At 48.2% G+C, this 23,470-nt stretch overlaps 3 protein-coding genes across 5 annotated transcripts; 1 reads left to right on the top strand and 2 right to left on the bottom strand.

The window, feature by feature from the left end:
- The first annotated feature begins 262 nt into the window (after nucleotides 1–262).
- Nucleotides 263–6,843, top strand: AKIP1 (A-kinase interacting protein 1). Of its 3 annotated transcripts, XM_028116963.2 has the most exons (6): nucleotides 263–346; nucleotides 564–791; nucleotides 1,223–1,303; nucleotides 3,494–3,598; nucleotides 4,591–4,650; nucleotides 6,629–6,843. In XM_028116963.2, the coding sequence occupies exons 2-6, from the start codon at nucleotides 570–572 to the stop codon at nucleotides 6,767–6,769; spliced, it is 609 nt and encodes a 202-aa protein (XP_027972764.1). In that variant the 5' UTR covers nucleotides 263–346; nucleotides 564–569; the 3' UTR covers nucleotides 6,770–6,843. The 3 variants fall into 3 exon arrangements, with proteins under 3 accessions (XP_027972764.1, XP_087873881.1, XP_087873882.1); XM_088017755.1 differs by lacking the exon at nucleotides 263–346 and having other exon boundaries at nucleotides 353–791; nucleotides 3,471–3,598; XM_088017756.1 differs by lacking the exon at nucleotides 263–346 and having other exon boundaries at nucleotides 353–791; nucleotides 3,454–3,598; nucleotides 6,629–6,717.
- A 532-nt stretch (nucleotides 6,844–7,375) lies between these two features.
- On the bottom strand, nucleotides 7,376–20,174 carry CUNH11orf16 (chromosome unknown C11orf16 homolog). The gene is made up of 9 exons (XM_088017499.1): nucleotides 20,145–20,174; nucleotides 17,127–17,375; nucleotides 16,493–16,652; nucleotides 15,978–15,990; nucleotides 14,638–14,794; nucleotides 12,761–12,995; nucleotides 11,033–11,662; nucleotides 7,937–8,157; nucleotides 7,376–7,408 (listed from the first exon to the last, which is right to left on the bottom strand). The coding sequence occupies exons 1-9, from the start codon at nucleotides 20,172–20,174 to the stop codon at nucleotides 7,376–7,378; spliced, it is 1,728 nt and encodes a 575-aa protein (XP_087873625.1).
- A 483-nt stretch (nucleotides 20,175–20,657) lies between these two features.
- Nucleotides 20,658–21,200, bottom strand: ASCL3 (achaete-scute family bHLH transcription factor 3). Its single transcript, XM_028116755.1, has one exon. It carries the CDS (start codon nucleotides 21,198–21,200, stop codon nucleotides 20,658–20,660), a length of 543 nt encoding a protein of 180 aa, XP_027972556.1.
- Nucleotides 21,201–23,470: the final 2,270 nt, after the last annotated feature.

Below are 23,470 nucleotides of genomic sequence, written 5' to 3'. Positions count from 1 at the left end.
GAGACCACCTGACTTTACACCGGCTCCACTGTGTTTGGCGTTGGAGACCACCGCGAAGGGCGACGCCCACAGCCCAGGGGCTCTCCGGAAGGAGCAGACAGGTCGCCCCCCCGCCGCCAGCTAGACTCTGGCCCCCACGCCCCGCACGCCGCCAGGCCCCGCCCCTGCGCCCGACAGTTAGCCCGGCAACCGGCGCGTAGGGGCCGCGGCCCGGCGCAGAAAGAAGGCGTGACCGACGCAGGCCACAGGCCCCGCCCCTCGCCAATGGCCTGCTACGCCGGCGCTGGGTGCTACAGGCCCGCTCTCCCACACAACTCTGAGCGCATGCGCCTAAAGAAGCGGGCTGGTGAGGGCCCCCCACTGAGGGAAGGGGGAGACGGAAATGGAGGGGATCTGCGCGCCCTCGCTCGCCCCCGGCCGGGCGCCGGCTGGAGAGCGCGTTAAGGGCAGAGCCCGGGGCGGTGGTCGCCAGGGAGGTCGAGGCTAGGGCTCCGACCCGCAGCTGGAGCAGGGTCGCGGCGGCCCGCTGACCGGCCGGTGTTTGTGTGTATGTGCCTGCGCAGGGAGACATGGAGAACTGTCTGGCGGCCGCGGCGCTGAACGGGGTGGACCGACGTGCCCTGCAGCGCACGGCTAGGCTGGGCCAAGAAGTGCTGGAGCGGGCCAAGAGGAGGGCGGTGGACTGGCATTCGCGGGAGCTTCCCAAAAGCGGCGTGGGGGTCACTTCCCGAGAGCGGCCCTACCGAGAAAGACGGCCCGCAGCTGGCCCCCAGCGCCTGCTCCCGGGAGAGGTGAGGGCTCCAGTGCTGGGGGACCAGCCCATTCATTCGCTCCGCGGTGGCCTGCTGGCAACCGGGGCACGCCGAACCCACGCACCTGATCCAGCTCTTGGCGGAAGCTGTAAAGTAACGGAACAGTGAACAGAAAAGTCCTTTGAAAATTCTTGACATTGGACAGGTTCTTACTGGGTAGTTTACGGTACCGCTAGTGCTCGGCCCTGGTTGGTTACTTTCTTACATGCTACCATCTTTCTTTGTCCTGGATAAATTGCGTGTCTGTTTATTCCTTTTTAGAGTGGAATTCTTCCTCGGTAAGATCCTTCTTGTTTACTTAAACTTGCAGAGGCTTTTCGAAAAGTAAAAAAGATGCTATTCCCAAATTGACCTCATTCTCCAGTAGGAACTACCAGATCTCACCTGTGATTTGCCATTTATTCAAATAGAGAGAAGAAAGACAACCAACCCTAAGTGCTTCCTTCAGAACAATGGCAGAATTCATGGACTATACTTCAAGTCAGTGTGGGGTAAGTTGGTATAAGCCAAAGCATGCCCCCATCCACCTGCAGATGGACCACAAAGTGGATCTTTGTGGAATTTAAGGAGAATCTGGAGACTACCCGTTTACCCTGCCCCACCTTCATGGTTAGATTGTAAACAGGGATTTAAACCAGGTGATAAATCCAAGTTAGAATTTATTCAACAGGTACTTATTGAACGTATAACTGTAGGTATTATTGAGGATGTAGCAGGGAACAAGCCACAAAAGGTTTCTGTCCTACCTATTGTTTTCAGATTAGTTGGGGGGGGGGAGGTTATTTGCTGAATTCCAAAACAATCAAGTCCAGATATTAGGGATTTTTTAAACTTTGAACTGAACTCAAGTTAAAAAACATGAGTAAGCTCGCTCTAAACTGGAACTGAGCATTTCTGGGTTTCAGAATGTACTGGAACAATATCCCTAAACTAGAATTTAACCTCTGTTTCAAGTCCCCAGTAATGCAATTTTTAAATATGTCTCTATGAGTCCGTATCACTTGTTGGCCACCAAGGTGGTTATGTGGAACAGATGCAGTGCCTCCCCAGTGGTGGTGTGAGTTAATGGCAGGAGCAGCCTCCCAGGAACCAGACCCATGTTCTGCCACTTACTGGCTATAATGCACTGGGCCAGTTAGTCCCACTCAGCCTAGCTTCCCTGTCATAAAATGAAGATCTCTAAAGTGCTTTCCAGCCTTTAGAGTCTGTTTCTTTGGTTTCCACTGAGAGATGAATACCAGAAAATTGTCATAAACTATAGCACGAGGGACTCACGTGAAATTTTGGGTACCATTCATTGAAATGGGTGTACAAATAAAGCCCTTCTCAAAACCGCATGCTAAGGTCATCTTTAAGTACTTTGAGGGAATGGTGAAGGCAGGCCAGCCTGCATCCAGGGAAATCCCCTGCATGGAAGGTACTCTGTTGTCTAGGAGTTATAGCAGACTCCGTGGTCTCTTTGAGCCTCAACATGATGTGATTCTTTTGTGGTTATAAGGATGCTGGTCTACAAAGCAGAAGGAAGAGAATACCTTGTTTCTGTCCTGCTTTTCAATTTCATATATTAAGATTTCAAAAAATCTCTAATCTCTCTACATCTTTTGTAAAATACCTATGACTCTGAGAACAGGATTCCAATCAATGAGATATGGTCCAGAGAATATTTTTATGTTATTCTGTTAAATGGTGTGAAGAGAACAACTGAAACATTTTGGTTCATGGTTCACTAAAAGGAATAACAGTGGTCTTTGGTCTGAGATTTAGCAAATTGGTGTGTTCTTCATTTTGATATTCGGTCCATACTTCAGTTCAAGTTTCCACTCTGGAATGGAGTCTCAGAACCCTTGGGCTTTCTGGAGATAGAATTAAGAACAGTGTTCTGAGTCTGCCTTTACAATTTTGAAGCAGCGCCCAAAATACATTATTAAACCTATGTCCTGAAGTGCTTTCCCCAGCTTCCCGTTTTTTTGGTCTCATGCCTTAAACACTGTCCGTACACTATGTTCAAAACAAGCAGACTTGTGATGTCCTCATCATTAGTCATAATCAGGGGCAAGTCTAAGGTTAACTTCGAGGGGGAGGAAGGAAGTAGGCAAGAAAAAATGTAATTTGCTTTCTGATCCTTTGGATTATTCTCCTTAAATTAGAGACCTCTTCCTCCCCTCCGCATGGGGAGATCGGTTGCCTAGCTCTTGAGTTTTTGTTACATTTCCTGTTGTATTTCTAAATCTCAAAGAGATGCACCCCTCTTCCCTTGTCCTTGTCTGAAACTTGGACAGTAACCATGGAACAGTTCATCAGAACTTGTGATGAGAGGAGATGGAAGGGCATATGTATTTGACATTGGGATGAAGACGTTGTGAAAATTCTTTAACCTGGCAGAGAGCCTGGTCCTGCCTAGCTGTTGGTTGGCCAAACTTCTTGCCCTACAAAGGCCACAGATGGCAGCAAAGTCGTGCCAAATGCAGTTCCCTCTCTGCAGCCGCTTTTCATGGGCTCAGATTTGTTGGATGACTTTAGAGGCCTGTCAAGGGAGCAGGTAATTCACCTTTGCTCTGTCGCCTCCCTCCTTAACCATACTTTCCCTAAGTCATGGAGTTTTTTTGTTTTTTGTTTTTTTTTTTTTTGAAAATTTGACCAGACTATTTGCTTGCCCAGCATCTTTCCCGTTCCTTCTGTAGAGATACTATTCATCTGTGCTGGAGGAAGGAGGGGCGGTCCATGTCTCTCGGTATCACAGAGGGAAGTCGGGGCTGCACTGGTGCTGGGACAGTGGGGACGGCCAGGTATGTATCCTCAGCTGTCCGCGCTGTGCCCTCAGCTCCCCTCCCTCTCTTTTAACAGAATTCTTTTCCTAGAGCATTAGGAAATAAACTATTAGTATTAGTAACAGGCAATTACAGGCCTCTCCCTACAAACTTATCTGTCTTTTACCACCTGTTCTGGGGAAGCCCAAGATTTTACTTGTTGAACTGATGCACTAGGAATTCATCGTTGTTTTTGAAGAGAGTAGGCGTGTTATTTTGTTTTGTTTTTCCCTTTTTAAACGCCCCCTAGTTATACTCAAAGATAGCAAACTTAAGTTCAGAGTCTAATCCACAAGTTGGATTCCTGACTTCTCCGGCCTATGGGTCTAGGGAAAGGATGGGAGAGTGGCCCCAGGGATGTGAATGAGGGCTGGGTGCACACTGGAAGGTCCCTCCTGTTTTCTTGGCCTGGGATGTATGGAGCAACACCAGAGCCCAAAGCCTGGGTTTCCTTTCCTGGCCTGACCCCAAGGGGGTTACATGTGGGTAACAGTCATTCCTGCCCTCCCATTCCTTCCTATAAAATGTAAGTTGGTGTCTCTAAAGGGAATTCTGCTTTTCCCCGCTGGTACCTGGACTCCTGGGAGAAGCACAGAAGAGAATTCTGTTTTCTGAGAGCCTGTTGAGTGTCAGTCACTCTTGAACTTTAAATCTCCAATCTCGTATCACCATGTTGTAGACTGGGAAACTAAGGCCTAGGGAACTTAATTTGCCCTTTTCAGTAAAGCAAGAGATAGGATTCAAATTCAGGTCTGTTTGACTCCAAAGGCCATGGAAATATAAAAAGTCATCACGGTAAACCTCTGACTACAAATACCTCACAGAATTCACTAAAAGCCTTAACAACTTAGGAGACAACTTAGAAGAAACCGACAGAACAATTATTAGTTCCTAATAAACTAAGGGAAAGTTTTTCTTTATAATCCAGAAGTCAAAGTCTGGGCGCTAATCAGTGTTTCTTGTCTCTTCAGAGAAAAGACACCTCCGTTGGTCTTGGAGTTATCTCTCACGTGTCAGCAGCGTCCCAGCCTGTGAGTACAGATCTCGTTCTGGGTTTCACCACCAGTGCCATTCCATGAACCAGTTGAGCCAGTTCTAGGGTCCTTTGTCCCAGATCCACGGTATTTTTACGTTGAGATGTTTCACTCTTGAGAGAGTACAGCATTTGGATTCAGTGTAAAATTATGTTTTCTCATATCCTTCCTTCACTTGAAGCTTAAGGGATACTTTTTGTGCCTGAACTCATAGTTGTGGTTGGAAAGAATGTGAAGTATTCACATCGCAGTTCCTACAGCTCAGCTGGGCTGACACTGGGTTCTGCTGGAATTTCACCATCTGTTCAAGCAGCAGGAGGGGCCTGACCCTCCTGCTTACAAAGTGAAAACCATTGCTGAAATTCAGAAACATGTAAATTTGGTTAGATCGAGTTCCAGAACATTTGAAAGGATTTGTCCTCATTTTCCACAAATGTTTCTCTGTTAAAAACACAGTGATGAGGTTTTTTTTCATTTAGGATAAAGAAGTACTCAGTTCATGAACCCAGGGAATTTTTGGGAACTTGGAAGGGCTGGAATTCGGAGGAAAGGAACTCCAGCATGTTTCTGCAATAGTTGGCTTAATCTTTGTTTGTATACAGTGCACTACTAGCCAGGACCCAGAATATACTGGAGTTAATAACAACTAAGAATGTTCTGCTTCTGGTACATAAGTTAGGTCAAGATGCCTCCCATACCTGCTGGATTTTGGTGATGCTAATCTTCCTGATATTCATGGTATTGGAATCACAGATGCCAATCTTATCCCCCGTGTGTTTCCTCTTATGCAGGCAAATGAAGTATCCTTGGCTTTCTGCAATTCTGATACGGCTGTATTTTCTGAAATCTACCTTTGTGTACTTACGTAGTTGAAGACCAATAAATAGTTTTGGCGTAGTCATTTACATTCATGTCAGTTAAATGATAAGGAGACCAAATTTGCAATAACTGGGCATGAAAGGATAGAACATAAAGCAGCTTTGGAAAAAGTTGGCTTTAAATCTGTGCAAGGTGGAAGGCAGGAAGGAAGTTCATAAAAGTGTAAATATTACCATTTATTCCTCCCGGTGGAGTTTGCTGGCCAGTAATTTGTTGTTGTCCCCCGGGTGTAGTGGCAGAGATGACACCGCTACCTGGAGGAGCAAGCATGGAGGAAGCACGTGGGAGGGGCAGCGGGTCCCCAGCTGTGGGGTAGCAGCTTTGGCTCTTAATTACAGGCTCTTTTCTGGTTTGCAACTTCTCTGTCTGCCTTTTGAACGGAGACCCCTCCTCTGCCTGCACTTCCACCCACTTCCCAGCCATGTGTCAAGTCTGTCCTTGGAAGACAGTCAGTGCTCAGCACAGCTTTAAACACAGATCTTTCCGTTAACTCCAGCTTCCAGTGTTTTGTATTATAGGAGAACCAGTCCTCCAAGGGAGGCTCTGGCCAGCCCGCAGACTTGCTGCATGACGAAATGGAATCTATTCATAGTGTGCTCAGCTTTTGGAGAAAAGAATATTTCATCTTCATCATGAATGTAGCAAACAAAGCACAGTTGAAAAGACTCATTATTCCATGGCGCCTTGTCGCTACTGTTGGTCCGCACTAACAGGTGCCACTGTCTGCTTGAGAGCCCCAAAACAATGATCATTCGCCTTGCCCTCTACCAAGTGACTCTCTTTCTACCACGATTAGGAGTGTCCCTTTTATGACCCTTCATGTTCGTATAGGTTTCTAGCACTTGCCAAGTGTTTTCACATACATGCTTATTTGTGAAGTAGGTATTACCACAGCTTTAGAAATAAGGAAACAAGCACAGGAGGGGCTGAGACTTACCTAATGACATTCCTATTGTCTGGCCAGGCTGAGCCTTGAAAGCAGGACCTCCGTCTCCAGCCCAGTGCTTCATCCCACTGCGCCCATGGCACCCAGAGGTGGCCTGCTGGCGTCGTGACCTACAGTCTCTCAATGGCTAATACCTGTTTTTCCTTGCAGGCTGAGAACACCTCTAAGGACCTCTACATAGAAGTATATCCAGGGACCTATTCTGTCACTGTGGGTACAAATGACTTAACCAAGACTCAGGTGGTAGCAGTCGACTCGGGACAAAGTGTGGACTTGGTCTTCCCTGTATGACGTGGACCTTCATGGCTATCCCATCACCTTTTTTTTAAGTAGCTAGAAGAATAAAGTCACCATATTATTCTTTACATATTTACCTAGTGATCCTACTTTCAGGGCTGACTGTAGAGGGTCAGCCTTCCTGGGAATTGGAGTTTGTCTCTTTCAGTGCCTGTTTTAACTTAAACGTCTAGAAGCCCCCCCACCCCCACTTTCTGCTGAAAGTCATACTGTAATGATGCTGTCTCAATAGTTTTTAACTGCTTACTTTCCAGGTGAAGGTTACTTATGATAATAAAGGGAGCGATTTTGGAAATGAGTTCCTTTATATTGGGGCATGAAGAGGTGAAACAGTGTTGCTCATGGACAGCTGTAGGTTTATGAGAAGGCGACAGGCTGTGGATGTGTTTGCCTGGAGCCCCCCCGTCCCCCCCCCCCAGCAGGGAGTCCTGGCCAGGACCACCGGGCTCCTGTGCCCCTCAGGGCAGGTGCCTTCACGACGCTCATCTGCAGGCAAGTCTAGCGTGTGAGAATGCCACTGCTTGTGCGCCCAGCACGTGTGGCCTGCTCTCTGTCCCCAGCCGTCACAGGACAACTTGGCAGCCACTCGGTAGCGCCTCCTCAGGTAGTTACCACCACTGCTCTTTTAGCTTCCTATAAGAAAAAAAAAAATCCCGAGAGTCTGATGCTGACTGTAATTTTAAGTATCAAAAGTCACTGATCTTAAAAAGTCGTGATGTGCCCTGAACTCCTTGAAGCTACTGGGCCAACAGCAGAGCTGCCTTTGGCCAGTTTGGTTGCCTGGTAGTTCATCTCATTCTGAACGTGACAAGTCTTTCCTCAGGACAAACGCCAGCGTTTTATATGATTAAGGCCAAGTTTTGAGTAGGGCTGTGTTAGTGTTCCTAGTGAGGAACGGACTCCCACGGACAGAGGGCCTAGTCAGGCAGACCCATGCCCATCACCGTAGGGTCAAGAGTGTCACTTAAGTGGAATCCTTACCTCCATAAGAAGCCTGTGATCAGCTTTGTGGGTTCTGTAAGCCTTCTGAAATGGAATGCAAAATCGTGGGTATGTGCATTTTCCTGGGAAAAGACAGCATGGGAGTTCTCATTCTCAAAAGGGGCATGAAGAACCACATGAGGAGTCCTTAGGAGCCCCTTCCCAGCCATCCTGCTTTACCTGGCTCCTCGGGGCTTTCAGTCTGAGGGCATTTTGGTCCCTCTGGTGGGTCGCTGTTCCCGGACTCCATTCTCTGTGTTCACCGTCCTCTGGCAGGATCTGTGGTGGCTTCACACCGCTTGCTTCCAGGACCAGCTCCTTTGTATTCCCCAGCACTACACTCTGTACCCTTTGTTGTTTGTTGCCCCTCTTTTCTCTCCAGATGGTTCCATGTCTTGTTCCTAAACCCCAAATTCAGTGAGTTACGTTGCATGTGCCACCATGGGATTGGTCCTGATGACTGAAGTGGAACTATGTTAGGATGCCAGAATCTAACTGTAAGTTCCTACCACTGCTCTTTTTAAAGAGAAAGTTTGTTAGTCATTTCTGGCCATTACACTTTTTGGATAGGTTTTATCTGATAACCACATTTGGAATTAGATGGGAGAAGGTATCAGACACGACTTTCAGAACAGCCAGCAGGGGAAGCAAAGGTGGCCAACTGCCATCTGTCAAAGGAGCTTATAAATCACACTGATCACAAAGAAGAGGTAGTGAGCTGGGGGGGGGGGGCAAGGTTTTAAGAGGTTGGGTGTGAGGCAAAAATAAAATAATGGGAGATGTGACTCCCTGGGGAGTAGGAAAAGAATCTGAAAAGGAAGGACTACTTTACAGGAATCCATCCTCTTGCAGGCTTTTAAAACTACAGATTAAATCCTGTTTCAGTCATAAGCTCAGGAGGAGAGCAAAATAACTGCGGCAGCCAGCAACCTGGCCTTCCTAGAATTGTTAGGTTGGGATCAAACGGGAACTTGGGAAGTAACAAGAAGCATGGAGGGCAGAGGGAACCACACAAGAGGATTGTCATGAGGCAGAGCCTAAGGCTGACCATCAGGCATCAGTACTTGACTGAAGGCCGTCAAGCACAATTAGGAGAAACAAAGCAGCATGTTTCCCTAAAAGCAACAAAATCTGGAGGGGGAGAAAAGGAAAGTTCTGGTGTTTGCCATTGTTTCCGGTGCTGGTGCACACCCGGTTTTCTGCACTTCATCCTCACTAGTCACTTGTGGTACACAATGCCTCCCTGCCCCCACGACAAGGGCCAGGGATGGCCCCTTTCTCCACACTCCGACACAAGTATATTCTCCATAGCTTTGCACACAGGCCTGGGACCTGGCAGAGGGTAGGTCCAGGGATCCTCATGGTTCAGCTCTAAGAATTAACCTTTGCCTGGGTCATGACAAATGATCTTAGTAGTACCTAAGGGAAAACCAGACCAAGTACGTGAAGGTACCATATTTATCTTCTTTACGGACAATTACTAGAATTTTTGGCGGGGCGGGGGGGAAACAAAACTTTAGAGTGGATCTGTTGAAATGTGGTAGGAAGAGAGACTGAATATGGGTGGCTGGGCAGTGGAGGGAGACGAGCAGTGTGTGCTTAGGGAAAAGAGGTGTGGACTTAACCAGGTTTGAAACCAGTCCAGATGGAATGCTGGGGAGCCAAGCTACAGTACTGGGAATGCAGAGCTGGTGCCTGAAACCTGTGTGAGCACCATGGCCCCTCTGGTTACCCCTCTGGCATCCCCCCCTGAGGCCGAGCCTGGTGCTTCTCTGTTGCTCCCTACAGACTCCTGTCTGTGGGGTAGGTACCGCTTTTCTTTCTCCAGTCTGCTGAAGCAGGAGGCAGTGGAAGCTATGGCGAATTTAGCATGATATCTCTAGGCTTGGGCACCATTTTCTTGATAGTATCACCTGTAGGGCAGGTGTATCTGAGAGGAACAGTTGTTTCCTAGTAGCTTCTGCCAGCACCTCCTACAGCCTCTCGCCATGAGATCCATGACCGTCTCCCAGAAGCCCAAGATCCTGCCCAGCTTGGTATTTTCAATACAAAGGCTCCTCTCTGAGAGGGGAGGAGGAGCTCAGCTGCACACAGCTGACTTCTTGTTCCTCCAGTTCTCTCCGTGGGGCAGGGGGAGAATCCCACACCTGGAAAGCCAAGGAAGGTCTGGAACACCTATAAAGTACAAGAGCAGCCAACTTATGCCGTTCCCACCCATCCACCCCCATGCCCCACCAAAGCCCAGGGGTCCGGGAGTCACCAAGACGGTCTCTCGGTGTAGAAATAATTTCTCAACTTTCTGGAACTGAAGACCAACAAAGTTCTTACCCCTGGGGCAAGAGTGAAATCCTCGTGGCTAAGAGGTCCCTCAGCTGAGCAGCTGTCCTGGAAAGAGGCCAGTGGCTTCAAACAGGGACCCACAGCGGGTCCCAGTGTGGGTGGTGTCTGGAGATCTTTAAGCCCTTAGCAGTGGTACTCTAACCACACAGCCTCCCTGCCCCAAACTAAATGTTCATTTAGTTCACTCTATGTTCGGTTAGTGACCCCAGGGCCCCAGGAATCTAGTCTAGGGCTGGGCTTATCCCAGCTGCCTCTGCCTGCTGACTTGGGCTTCTGCTCTGTCCAGGCCCTGCTGGGAATTTAGATAGGACAGGCATGAGGCATGTCAGTGGTACACGGCTTCTAAACCTGAGGGCGTCACGGGGTTCTTAGCTCAAGGTGAAGATGGGGATGGCTGTTGATCAACAGCACTGCCTCCCCTTCTCGTAAGGAATGAGCAGCATGATGCAGTGCCCTGCTTCTTCCCACTCTGATTTACTAAGGGGACCAGGGGAGAGTAGGGCCTGATGACCAATGAATGTTTAAAGACCAGCTTCTGTGCCTCTCGGGCCATTGAAGACTCTAATCGACACCTGAAGGCATTTTGACTATTCATCTAGAGAAAAATCAAGGGCCCCCGGAGAAAAAGGAGGGGGTGGGGGGCAGGCAAATACAGACAAAGGCAGCACCCTGTCAGTAGAGACTAGTGAAGAAAAGAGGGTTGTTAAACAGGGATGCAAACCTTCACATGAAGATCAGCCCATCCCCTCTTACGGGGTTTTATTGCTCAAATGGAAACCTACTATTTCCCTTTTATCACAGCCTCCCCTTCAATATGGCCACACTCCTAAGTGTTACTTCCAATCCTAGCATGGGGGATGCGTGCATGAGATCCCTACAAGACACATGGGAGGGAAGAGAGCAGGGCCCCCAGCCCTGCCTTACAAGAAGGTATACCTGGCTTCCCAGGGTGCGGCTGGGACCCGTTTCTCCTCCAATACCTCCACTCAGGCTGGCATAGGCCACCCTGCCTCCTTGGAGACTTCTCAAGAAGGATGGGGTCTGTGTTGACTGTGCTGTCCACCATCAGCCTCTGAGGGAGGCTAACCTGCAGATCATTCTCCAAATCCTCTTCGGAGGAAGAGGAAGAAGAAGAAACCCCCAGGGGAGCTTGCACCCCTCCTTCCTCTTTAGGACCCTCTAGGGGCAAACATGGTGCTGTGGGCTTCAGTTCTACCTCTGGATGTTCTTTGGCCCTGGTTAGAGGCCACCAGGTAGGTCCAGCCAAGGGGCAAGGGCAGAGGCAGCCCTGGCCCAGCAGTTGGCAGCAGGCCTGGGGGACGCAGGGAGGACACAGGAACGGAGTGCCCGGAGAAAGCCCATTGGTGACCCATCCAGCAGCCGGTCCAAGTGGAGAGCAGCAAGGGGCCCAGAGGAGGGCGCCAGCATGCTCCTCGATTGAAGGCTTGTGCGGCCTCCCCACAGCCTTCTTCCAGACAGGAGGGGGCACCCACCTGACCCCGCCTCTAGGCACACTAGCTGTCCTGCCATTCCAGAAGTGAACAGTAATTTCTCCTTCTTTTGATGCTATGTAACAGAAAGAGCAACATTTTGTTAAAATTATCTCTTCTATATCATGGGACAAGGTTCTCCTAGCCCCCAAAGCAAACCTCAGTGCAGCCCCCTGCTCCGCCGGCCTCCTCCAGGGCACCTCTCCGTGGAGAGCCTGCCAGGAACATTCCCTCACTGGCTCCCTATTTACTGCCACTTCGCGGGGCACTGGCATGCACCTCCCGGGCTCGATTTTCATGGGGAAAGAGAAGCCTCCTGTCATTCTCGAAATTGCAATGATGCTGACTGCTGGCCCTGCAGAAGGGGACTCTCCCAGTCCGTGGATAACTTGATGCGGGACCAGTCATGAGTACTGGTGTGGCCCCAGTTTAACCTCATCACACCATAGGTTAGCTAACCCACATAGACATAATAGTTTCAGGCTATTTTTGCTCTGATGAAAGGTATTATATAATCTGAAAGATAGGATTCATCTGTCCGTTGCCACATCCAGGATTAAGCTGCAAGTGAGGGGGTAAGGTTTTTTTTTTTTATTTTTTATTGTTATGTTAATCACCATATATTACATAATTTGTTTTGGTGTACTGTTCCATGATTCATTGTTTGTTCATAACACCCAGTGCTCCATGCAGAATGTGCCCTCCTCAATACCCATCACCAGGCTAACCCATCCCCCCACCCTCCTCCCCTCCAGAAACCTGTTTGTTTTTCAGAGTCCATCATCTCTCCTGGTTCGTCTCCCCCTCTGACTTACTCCCCTTCATTCTTCCTCTCCTGCTATCTTCTTCTTTTTCTTTTTTCTTAAAATATGTTGCGTTGTTTCAGAAGTACAGATCTGTGATTCAACAGTCTTACACAATTCACAGCGCTCACCGTAGCACATATCTTCCCCAATGTCCATCACCCAGCCACCCCATCCCTCCCACCCCCGACCACTCCAGCAACCCTCAGTTTGTTCCTGAGATTGAGAATTCCTCATATCAGTGAGGTCAGGGTAAGGTTTTTTTTTTTTTGACACCTCTACGACCCTCAGCTTGCCTCTAAGACACTTTTTGCTCTCTCCTACCAGCCTGGCTCCGCCTGGGGACGTTAGGTCGGAGCTGTTTCCCTTACCTCTCTGGGGGTCTCTTGCCTCTGAGGCCAAGAGAACGGTGCTAGGGCCATACCGCTGTTGGTCTGGCTCCCAGGGGGCAAGCACCGTGTCCCCAGGTCGCAGCAAACATTCCGTGGACGGCAAGAACTGAATGACATCATCTTCTAAGACCACGTTCTGCCGCTGGGCTGGCAGCTTTGGGTCTGTGACGAGGGGAACCTCAAATTCCACAAGCAGGGCGCCCCGTCTCTCCAGCTGTGGATAAGAAAACACAATAAGATCTGGCGTGTGGAAGTATAACAGGGGGCGCCGTGGTTCCCCGCAATGCCCTAGAACCAGACCCAGGGCCTTCTTTACAAACAGTGAGGGCCATCAAGAGAAGGGACAGGGACAGATGCTGTTAGAGCTGATTGTAGCAGAGACAGGCAAGCTGTAGCGTGGATGCTCTTCCCTCTACCTCTTTTTGCCCTCGGCAACTCTTGTGTATCACTTTCTGCCATTCTTTTCCTGTTCGAAGAGAAAGAGGAAGACTCTTCCTGTTTTTCTGTGCTCCTCTATGTATTTGGCCTGCAATTCCCAGGGATAACCTGGGTCCTTTGGATCTTTCTCCAGTGTACTCCCCCTCCTCCCAGCACTTCTGAAAAGTGTTGTCGCTGTGTCCAAGACTAACCAGGGATAGATAGTGTATTCGTCCACAGACCCGCACAGGCAAGGAGGAGCTGTGGCCTAACGTGAGGGCAGCCCTCAGCACCTGCCATTACAGCAATGAGCAGAGGTTCAACAAAGCAAATGAACGTCGTAAAAGAGAGGGCAGGAGAAGTCTTGAAGCTAATTGAAAGTACAAGCTCTTTCGAGAACTCCGTATGACTTGGAAGAGACAGTCTGGTTGCAAATTACTTTAATCACTAGACAGCCTATTATTTGAGCAAAACTCTGCTACTATTTCATTTGGATTCACATACTAGTTCCTTGAAAACGACAAAATGACTTTTGAATGGAAATTCTATAATTCATTTTTTTTGGAATTCACACTAGTCTTCCCTCCATGAATCCACAGTCACAAAGTCTGACTCTGAGAAGAGAAAAACCCCAAAGAAGGAAGCAGCCACGGAAGTAAAGCGCAGGCCTGGCTCCCAACATGTGGGGGACCAGGATTGTGTGTGTACAGGCAGAGACGTGCATGTGGGCATGTTCTGTTTCTCTTTCCCTTAGGCTGGTGCCCATCATTCAACACACTGAATTTTCCTGAACAGAGCACTTTTCACTCTTTTCTTCATTGTCACAGGTTCAGTTGTATTCCCCCCCCCCCCCCGCCAAAATGCATCTGTTAGAATCCTAACCCTTAGTACCTCAGGTTGTGACCTTATTTGGAAATAGGATCATTGCAGATATAAGAAGTTGAGACAAGGTCATGCTAGGCTGATAGCGTGGGTGCCTAATCCAAAGACTGATGTTCCTATAAAAAGGGGAAATGTGGACACAGACATGCACAGAGGGAAGATACTGTGTGAAGGTGGGGCAAAGGTTGGGGTGATGTTTCTATAAGCCAAGGAACACCAAAGATGGTCAGCAAGAGACCGGAAGTTAGTTAGTAAAGGCATGTAGAACAGATTCTCCCTCACAACCCTCAGAAGAACCAACATGCCAACACCTGCACTTCAGTCCCCAGAACTGAGAGACAATACATTTCTGTTCTTTAAGTCACCCCGTTTGTGCTACCCTGCTACACAGCCCTAGCAAACTAATACACTCACCGCCATTGCATTTCCCTTCTAGAACCTGGCCCTGAACAATGTGTGCCTATCCAAGAAACTATCCTGCTGGGCACACACAGCTGAGGCATAGCAGTATTGACAGGCCACTCCGAGGAGTGTGCTGGGAGATGTGAAGAACTTGCCTCTGGAGCAGCCTTTATCTGAGCCTGGTAATAAAAGCCATCTGGTCCCCTTCTTGCCAGGACCCATGTGTCAGCAGCATCTCCAACTCTTCCCAACCAGCCAGGCCCCTGCCATGCTGAGTCAGCCATGTGGAGACACGGGTGGTAAGATGCATATCTGGGAAAAAGCAAATGGAATTAGGGAGTGGAGAAGACCAAGCCCTAAAAACATCAAGAAATGCATTTCACAGATCTGAGCAGGACCACAGTGTGCATATGACATAGAAGGCTGTGTGGAACAGAAATCCATGTAGCAAGTGGCTGGCGATCTGTGACTTCCAGTAAGACAAGATAAACTGCTGGAAGGGGCAGAAGGAGAGGACAGTGAAGGGAACTCTCATTTGGGGATTGAGAATTGCTTCAAGGTCATCAAAATGTGATTAGCCTGGATATAGTCAAGTGAGTTAATGCTGGTCCTGAGACTGAACAGCAGACCAGGAAAGAGCACTGGGGAGGTAAATCCAAAGGCAGTCTGTGGGAATCGAGGATGAGGCATGCACGTTTGGATGGTAGTACCAAAGGAGTGACATGGGAAGGGTGCTTGGTGCTATGGGGTCAGAAGGGAGGAGGACATGTTTGAGCAGGGAAAGCACAGAGGAGCTGGCTAAGGGGCTGAGAGACAGGAAAAAGGAGAAGCTACTCCTGGAGAGGTTTGTGGACAGGACCAAAGTGGGGGTGCAGTGGTGGGGAGGGATTGTTGAGTCAGGGTTTGGGTTTTCTGAAGAAGCTGTTTACTTTGTGGGCAAACCTGGAGGCAGGGATGCTGAACTCTGGCTTTAAACAAGATGGTCCAGGGCGCCTGGGTGGCTCAGATGGTTGAGCGTCTGCCTTCGGCTCAGGTCATGAGCCCAGGGTCCTGGGATCGAGTCCCGCATCGGGCTCCCTGCTCTGTGGGAGCCTGCTTCTCCCTCTGCTTCTCTCTCTCTCTCTCTCCCCCCCCCATCTCTCTCATGAATGAATAAATAAAATCTTAAAAAAAAAAAAACTTTAAAAGACGTTTAAAAAAATAAATAAATAAACAAGATGGTCCACAGGGCGCCTGGGTGGCTCAGTCGTTAAGCATCTGCCTTCACCTCAGGTCATGATCCCAGGGTCCTGGGATCGAGCCCCACTTCGGGCTCCCTGCTCCGCAGGAGGCCTGCTTCTCCCTCTCCCACTCCCCCTGCTTGTGCTCCCTCTCTCACTGTGTCTCTGTCAAATAAATAAATAATCTTAAAAAAAAAAAAAGATGATCCACATAGATGAATCTAGAAAGCAGGTTCTTAAGGGTTCAAGCTGGTATGTCCCTAACCTGGGCAGACAGAACTGAGTGGCCTGGACATAAGTGAGTCCCTGGAACTGACACCACATGTGTATGCTTGAGGGCTGAGCTTCCTTTCCCTTCTGCAATCACACTTTAGACAGCCCACCAAGGATTCGGTTCGGGAAAGGCCAGGATCACTGAGGGATACTGAGGAAACCTGAGGAGGTACCCAGAGACCTCGCCTTAGCTGTTGGTTGCAGAAACCCTAATTTCTCATGTGGTGCCAGGGCTAGTCTCATAGTTGGTGGAAGCTCTTTAACTGGTGATACCTGACTGCCTTCTCTTCACATGCCAACTCTGACATCTGCCACCTTTCTACAAGGTGCTACAAGGAGCACAGTTCAGACAGGAGGGATAGAATACCATGAGCAAATCAGAGCCCACACGGTGAAGAACCCTTCCAGCTTCTGCAGGAAGCAAGTTGTCTCCCTCATGGTTCACTGTCGAGAGCCAAGAACGGAGAGGAACAAGAGGGGTGCTCATCACTTCTGCCAGAGGAGCCGAGACTAGTACCTGGAGAGCAAGTTGTGCCAGGTGCTTGGATGGCAAAGGGGCAGGTGAAGGAGAGTCCCCAAGGAGGAGCAGCGCCAGTCCTGGAAGGGGACTTCAGGGTCGTGGCCACACTGCGGTATTTGGGCAAAGGCGTCCCAGGCCCTGCAGAGGATTCCGTGGCCTTGGGAGGAGAAACGAGGTGAGAACAAGCACCGCCATTACCAGAGTTGCAGCCCCCAGCCCAGCAGAGGGCACCTGGCTGGTGCAGGGCTCAGTTCCACGGTTAGCAGACCCCACCTGCTCCCACAGCGGCTCAGGCTGTTCTCTGAATCACCTGCCTCCGGAACCTCAGCTGAGGAGATAGGGGAGGGGTTGAAAAAGCAAGTGTTGTGACTTTAGAGAAACCCAGCTTTAAATCCTCCACAGCCCGCCAGCTGCGTGCTCACGTCACCACGCACTTCAGTTATGGTGCAGATAACATACTGAAAGCACCTGGCTGATCAGTGGCTCAATATACGTTAGTTTTTTCCTCCTCCCCAGTTGTAAGGACTCCCAGGGTTAAAACAGTACTTCCCCTCACAAATATGGCTGGCCTAACCCTGATAACAAACCGACCCCTAATCTAGGCCACAGACTCCCTTCCTAATCCAGTCACCTCCAGGACTAACTCTAGCCCCAGCTGAGATCCCAGGGTCGTGTCCTCCACAGACCTGTTCAGACGCGCCTCCCGGGGCCCAAGATCACACTCCGCTGCCCCAGCCCACCAGAGCTCCTGCCCAAGTCCACAGGTCTGACCCCAGGGGGACTTACCCACAGCCCCAAACTCCTCCGCCTCAGCCTTCTGACAGTTGGGGCTCAGGGCCTCAGCCCGACTGACTGCTGGTTGCCGAGCCGGCTGCCACGGCTGCGAGCCGGCAGGAACGCTGTGGACTGAGTGTACTGAGCATGTGCAGAGAGGTGGCGGGCGCCTTGCGGGGCATGGGCCGGGCAAGCGGGCAGAGGGTTTCTCCGAGGAAACGGGGAGGGGGGCTTTGGAGAGAAAGGTCACCGCAGCCTCAATTCCCCGAAGCTCAGGCTTCCCCACTGCTGGAAGAGGCCCTCGTGAATCCCAGCAGAGTCCTGTGAGGGAGGGCGCTGCCTCTACAGAGACTAAGGGCTATTGATCTGCCTCCATCCCGTGCAGACAGGAGGCTGGGTTAGGTGAGCCATTGGCTGGCTGACGGACTGTAAGATAGAATTTGTCTGTAGTTTAAAGCAAAATAACCAGAGGTGTGGGCATGTTTGTCTGTAATACACAGGACCCTGCTGAGGAGCAGAAATGTGGCGACCACCTGGGGGGTGATGGGAGTGGACACTGGTGACCAAGGGGACAGAAGTCTGGATTCTGCTCTCATTTGAACATCCATGGGACAGGCTGGTATTTGGAGGCATCTGACAGCCATTGTGTGCCAATTGCGTGCCTGGCACCATGTTCAGGGGAGAATACCAAAAAAGTATGCAGGGATATTTGTGGGTGTCTCTCTCACACCCGTTCCCCTCTTCCAACACTTCCTGTTTCCGTTGGCAGGTGCACGTGGTTAAAGAGGCTGACTGTACCTCCAGCTCCACAGGTAGAGTGTGTGTCCGTCAGCACACTCCACTCCCTGGCTCCACTCTGGGGATTGGCAAGGCGTGGGCATGTTCCCCAGGCTCTCCAATCAGAGTACATCTCAGGACCTGTGTTGAGAATCCTGGGTTATAGACTCTGTCTTTCCTCCTCTACATAAATAAGAAAGTACACGGTTCTAGGAGCCTCTGACTGCCTTCTGGGGACACTGAAGCTATTCCCAGAGAAAGGGATGATAGACCGAAACAAAACAGGTTCTCGGTGACATTGTTGAGCCCTTCCTGAAGGCAGGCCTAGAGCTAGATGCTTCAGTTGTGTGAACCTTTACTGATTATACAAATTTGGATTGGATTTTTCTCTTACTTGTAACCAAAAGCATCTTAAGTGATGACTGCCCTCCCAGAGCATAATTCTGTAGTTATGTCAGGAGAATGACTGTTGCTAAGGATCACACATGAAAAGGCTCAGTTATTTGGTGCAGAAAGTTAGAGTCCAAGAAAGACCAATGGAGTCTCTGGCAGCGGGAGGAGGATTTCTGAATAAGACAGGTGGGATTTCAGGGCGCCTGGGTGGCTCAGTCGTTAAGCGTCTGCCTTCGGCTCAGGTCAGGATCCCAGGGTCCTGAGATCGAGCCCCACATCGGGCTCTCTGCTTGGCGGGAAGCCTGCTTCTCCCTCTCCCTCTCCCACTCCTCCTGCTTGTGTTCCCTCTCTTGCTTTCTCTCTCTCTAAAAAGGTGGGATTTCAGTGATGGAGGGAAAAAGGAGAACATTCCAGTTTAGAAGGCAAATGCTAAGAGAGAAGGATGCAATTGCAAGATTGCTTTTCTCTTTTGGAGGAAATGGGGTGTCATGAGAAAATCAAGGTGTGACTATTTGAAAGGGGCCAAATCGATGGGAGCTTTGAAAACTAAGCAGATAAATGTAAACAACATGGTAGTCAAAAGGAAGATGTCATGGGGTTTGAGCAATGAAATGCTCATGAAATGCTTGAAGAAAAAAACATCAGAATGAGAACGTAGCCAGTTAAGACTAGAGCCCAGGAGGTCAGGAGGAGACTCTTTTTTTTAAAAAAAAGATTTTATTTATTTATTCATGAGAGACAGAGGAGGAGAGAGAGAGACAGACAGACAGACAGAAGCAGAGGGAGAAGCAGGCTCCAAAGGAGCAGGGAGCCTGATGTGGGACTCAATCCCAGAACCCCAGGATCATGACCTGAGCCGAAGGCAGACGCTTAACGATCTGAGCCACCCAGGCGCCCCAGAAGGAGACTCTTAACAGTGATCCAGATAAAACGGGACAGGATTGGAATAGGAAAATAGTGACACCAAATATTTACCCACAACATCTGCTTGATTTGAGGCTCTCTGCTGGGTGCGAGGAATATAGGAGGAATAAGACTGGTCCCTATCTACTGAAGAGATAAGTGGGTGATACAGTATGTAAAGATAGTAGGGTAGGATCTGTGAGGAAATATGTGTACAAAATAAAGGAACAAGTAATGGCGGGAATGGGAAGACTTCACAGAGATGACGGTGGAGTTGAATGTGCCAGTGTATGGCACATTCTGACTGGGCTTGGCGACAGATGGGACCTGGGAGTTAAGGGAGAAGGAAGAGCTGAAACTAGTCATGGCAATGGAAATAGGGACATTTTGAAGGCAGACTCCAAGATATGGGGCAGTGACTGTCTTTCCCGGTGGGGAAGGACAGGTGTGGCCCCTGTCCATTTTCTGGCCAGGAGAACCTGTAGAATGGTGATGCTATGGACAATACAATAATAATAATAATAATAATAATGGTTAGGAATACTTATGTGTCAGGCATTGTTAATTCTCCTAATAAACATATGGGGGAATAGTTGCTGTTGGTATTATTCTCATTCTGTGGATGACGAACTTAGACACGAAGAGGAGGGAGCCGATTCATAGTTTAAACTGAGGCAGTTGGATTCCAGAGACTGCACAGCCTTCTTAACCCCTACATTAAGCTGCCTGAGGAAGTCTTCTGCATGCAGGAAAAAGATGACTCCAAAATAATTTCAGATGACAACAAGATTTTGTTAGCTACCTTTGCTTCAGCCTTGGGACACTTTCCCATCATGACGTGGGTAAGGTATAGATGTAGAGATTTCCTGTCAACCCCAAATTATAATAATAAGAACTACCAGACTTTGACAAACAAGGGAGTTTCATTGTGATCGCTTAGCATGAAGTGTTTGCAAAGGGCTTAACAAGCATTGATTACTCATTGGTCAGACTTTACAATACTTTCAGAGTGTTTCTTACAGCTGAGACTCTGGTCAAGTGTGGGAGAAGGGCAAGGTGAGGGGTATAGAGAATCCTGGGGACGCCTGCTCCTCTGAAGTTTTTGAAAGAAATCACCAAAGCTTAAGACGCATCTTCTCAATCCCCATAGGATCATGTTTAGTACATTTGAAACCCTGGTAGGAAATACCCAGCACAGGTGGACATTTGAGCTGTTATCACCCTATGCAGAAATTACGTTTAGGAAAAACTATTGAATGCTGCTATAAGAGACTCCGTTTTGTGAAATTGTTTGTTTCTATTCAGAAACACTGACTCAAATGATTCTAAAAATGGGGTCAGTGTGGCGGCTGGTGGCTGCCATTATGGAGGAAACTTTCCCAGGGCTATTCTTGGCCTCCGCCTTATCAGGGTACAGAAGAGACTGCAGATAATTAATATACTTGATGGCAGCTCTGAGGGTTTCCACTTTGCTGAGTCGTTTCTCCAAGTACTCCTCTGGCAGATGATGTCGGAGCTGGGCGTAGCCTTCATTGACACACTTCACCCGCTGCCTTTCCCGCTCATTCCTTTTGCGGATAAAGGCCGTCCCATAGGAGTATTCACACCTTCTGTAATTTGGATAAGGCATTGGGAAGGAGAAGGGGCAGGGTTCACCATAATTTTCCATGAATAGGGAATCGCTGGGAAAGGGCAGCAATGGCAGGTCTTCAGAGTAAGGGGACGACACCGGGGCATCAGGGTACAAGTGGAAAGTGACCATGGGGTCCAGATAGAAGGACCTGGTCAGTGGCAAGTGGACAGAATCAGAGAAGGTAGGCAGCTTTTCTGGCAGATTAGAGTAGCTTCGATTGTCCATCGTTTCCTCTTTAGCCTGGAAACATAACCAAGTTTATCAATTTAGCCAGATCAAAAGAGCAGATACCATTCACTTTCTCAGAGATCAATGTTTTAAAGCTTTCTCTGCTTTGATGGATAGTTTCTGAGCTCATTCTGAAAATGATACGGGGTTACAATACTCTGTGGGGAGTAAGAGAGAGGATCTTTTTGGTGGTACAGAGGAAGAGCAATAAATAACATTAACTCATTTTGTGAGAGAGTTATCCCCTTTCAACACTTTGAATCCTGATGATTACAAAGATACAGCTTTAGTCATGGAAGAATGTGTCTTCCACACTCCTAGAATGCTTTCTTTCTTTTTTTTTTTTAAAGATATTTTTTATTTATTTATTTGACAGAGAGGCAGAGAGCACAGGTAGGCGGAGGGGCAGGCAGAGGGAAAGGGAGAAGCAGGCTTTCTGCTGAGCAGGGAGCCCGATGCAGGGCTCGATCCCAGGATCCTGGGATCATGACCTGAGCCGAAGGCAGTCACTTAACGACTGAGCCACCCTGGCGCCCCCCTAGAATGCTTTCTGATCCTCCTCAGACGGAAGTCTCCAACAAATGCTACTATCTAGCTAGAATTTAATAATGGTTTGCTGTTGATTTCTATTAATTGTGAATTACACTGATTTCACACTTAGGGCAGTGATACAGAATTTCTTTTAAAAATACATCTACCTGGGGTGCCTGGGTGGCTCAGTTGGTTAAGCGACTGCCTTTGGCTCAGGTCATGATTCTGGAGTCCCGGGATCGAGTCCCACACTGGGCTCCCTGCTCAGCAGGGAGTCTGCTTCTCCCTCTGAACCTCTTCCCTCTCGTGCTCTCTATCTCTCATTCTCTCTCTCAAATAAATAAATAAAATCTTTTAAAAAAAGAGTTAACATTTAAAAAAATTAAATAGAACATAAAAAATAAATAAAAATACATCTACTTGAGTAAAACATGTCCCTTGAAGAAAAATAGTAAGTGAATAACAGTACAAGTGGAACACAGATAATGAAGACCATGAAGGTGCATGCAAATAATTAAAGTTTGGGAAACACTGAAATACCACAATATTCAAATACATGTTGGAGCCCTTACAAAGGAGTTAATGATCATGCAACCTCATGGGTATAGCCTTCTTAAATAATACCTGATATGCCAGGGGCAAAACCAAAAATAAAAATAAGAAAGGAATCTTTTGCTCTTAAAAATTCACTTTAAGATCCTTTAAATAAGAAATTCCCCAAATAAATTTAAAACATAGTCAATTTATATATTTTTACTTACTCAGAACTTTAAATATATTGAATGAAGTGCATCTGTATTTAGGTTTTTTTTTTTTTTCATGGAACATAAGGATAAGGCATGACACTCCAAGAGGTCTCAGACCCAGACAGTCCTTTTTTTTGAATAGGTCTTCATGAACCTCATTGACTAAACCACCATTACTTTTTGCCTTTGACTATAAAAATAAAACTACAACAGATCTTACAGGGATATTGCAGTTTAACCAGTTAGCTAGGAGGCAGGGTAGTGCTGTAGGAAAAGAGCATTTTTCTTTCAGTTATAACACCCTTGAGTTTCAATCTTGGCTTTGCCCCTTCCTAGCTGTGTGTCCTTAGGCAAGTTACTTAGCCTTTCTGAGCTTCATCTTTTTCCTATGATCAACTGAGGTATTAACTATTCTGCAGGGTGGTTGTGAGGATCAAATGGAAAAAAAATACCTAATGTACAGGCGTGAGTTCTTTTCCTCTTTCCTTTCTTTACAGATGAATACTTGTGCAGTGTCCCTTTCTAAGTTGCACCTTCCAGAAAAACCTGGCTTATATTTTCCCTCACACTGGAAAATCAAACATCAATGTATCCGAAACCTATTTTTTGAGAGAGGACCATACCTAAAATGGAAAAGCAACATGAAATCCGCCTGTGGGCCTTCAGAAAAGAGCAAATATGACTTTCTGTTCATTCTTCAGGGTGTGATTTTTCAACATTTTTAAGACTGAGGGCTTGACCTCTATGCTTGGCATGTGTAGAGAAAAAGAGGCCACCCTCCTCCCCACAACCGTGTTTGTAAGCAAGATCAGGTAACATTGTCCCTTGCTTCTCTGCCTGAGCATAACAACAACCTGCAGCCCACACCATGTAATGGGTGGAGCAACCTCTAAGCACCAGGATTCAAGTGCGATGAAGGGTATTACTTTATTTTTTTTAAAGATTTTATTTATTTGAGAGAGAGAGAGAATGAGAGATAGAGAGCACGAG

Source organism: Eumetopias jubatus, unplaced genomic scaffold (assembly GCF_037043125.1).
Source record: "Eumetopias jubatus isolate StellerSeaLion01/CBP00866 unplaced genomic scaffold, mEumJub1_p1.0 scaffold_13, whole genome shotgun sequence".
Lineage (NCBI taxonomy): Eukaryota > Metazoa > Chordata > Mammalia > Carnivora > Otariidae > Eumetopias > Eumetopias jubatus.
Note: the sequence above shows the minus strand (reverse complement) of the source record. Positions and strands in the feature narration are given on the sequence as shown.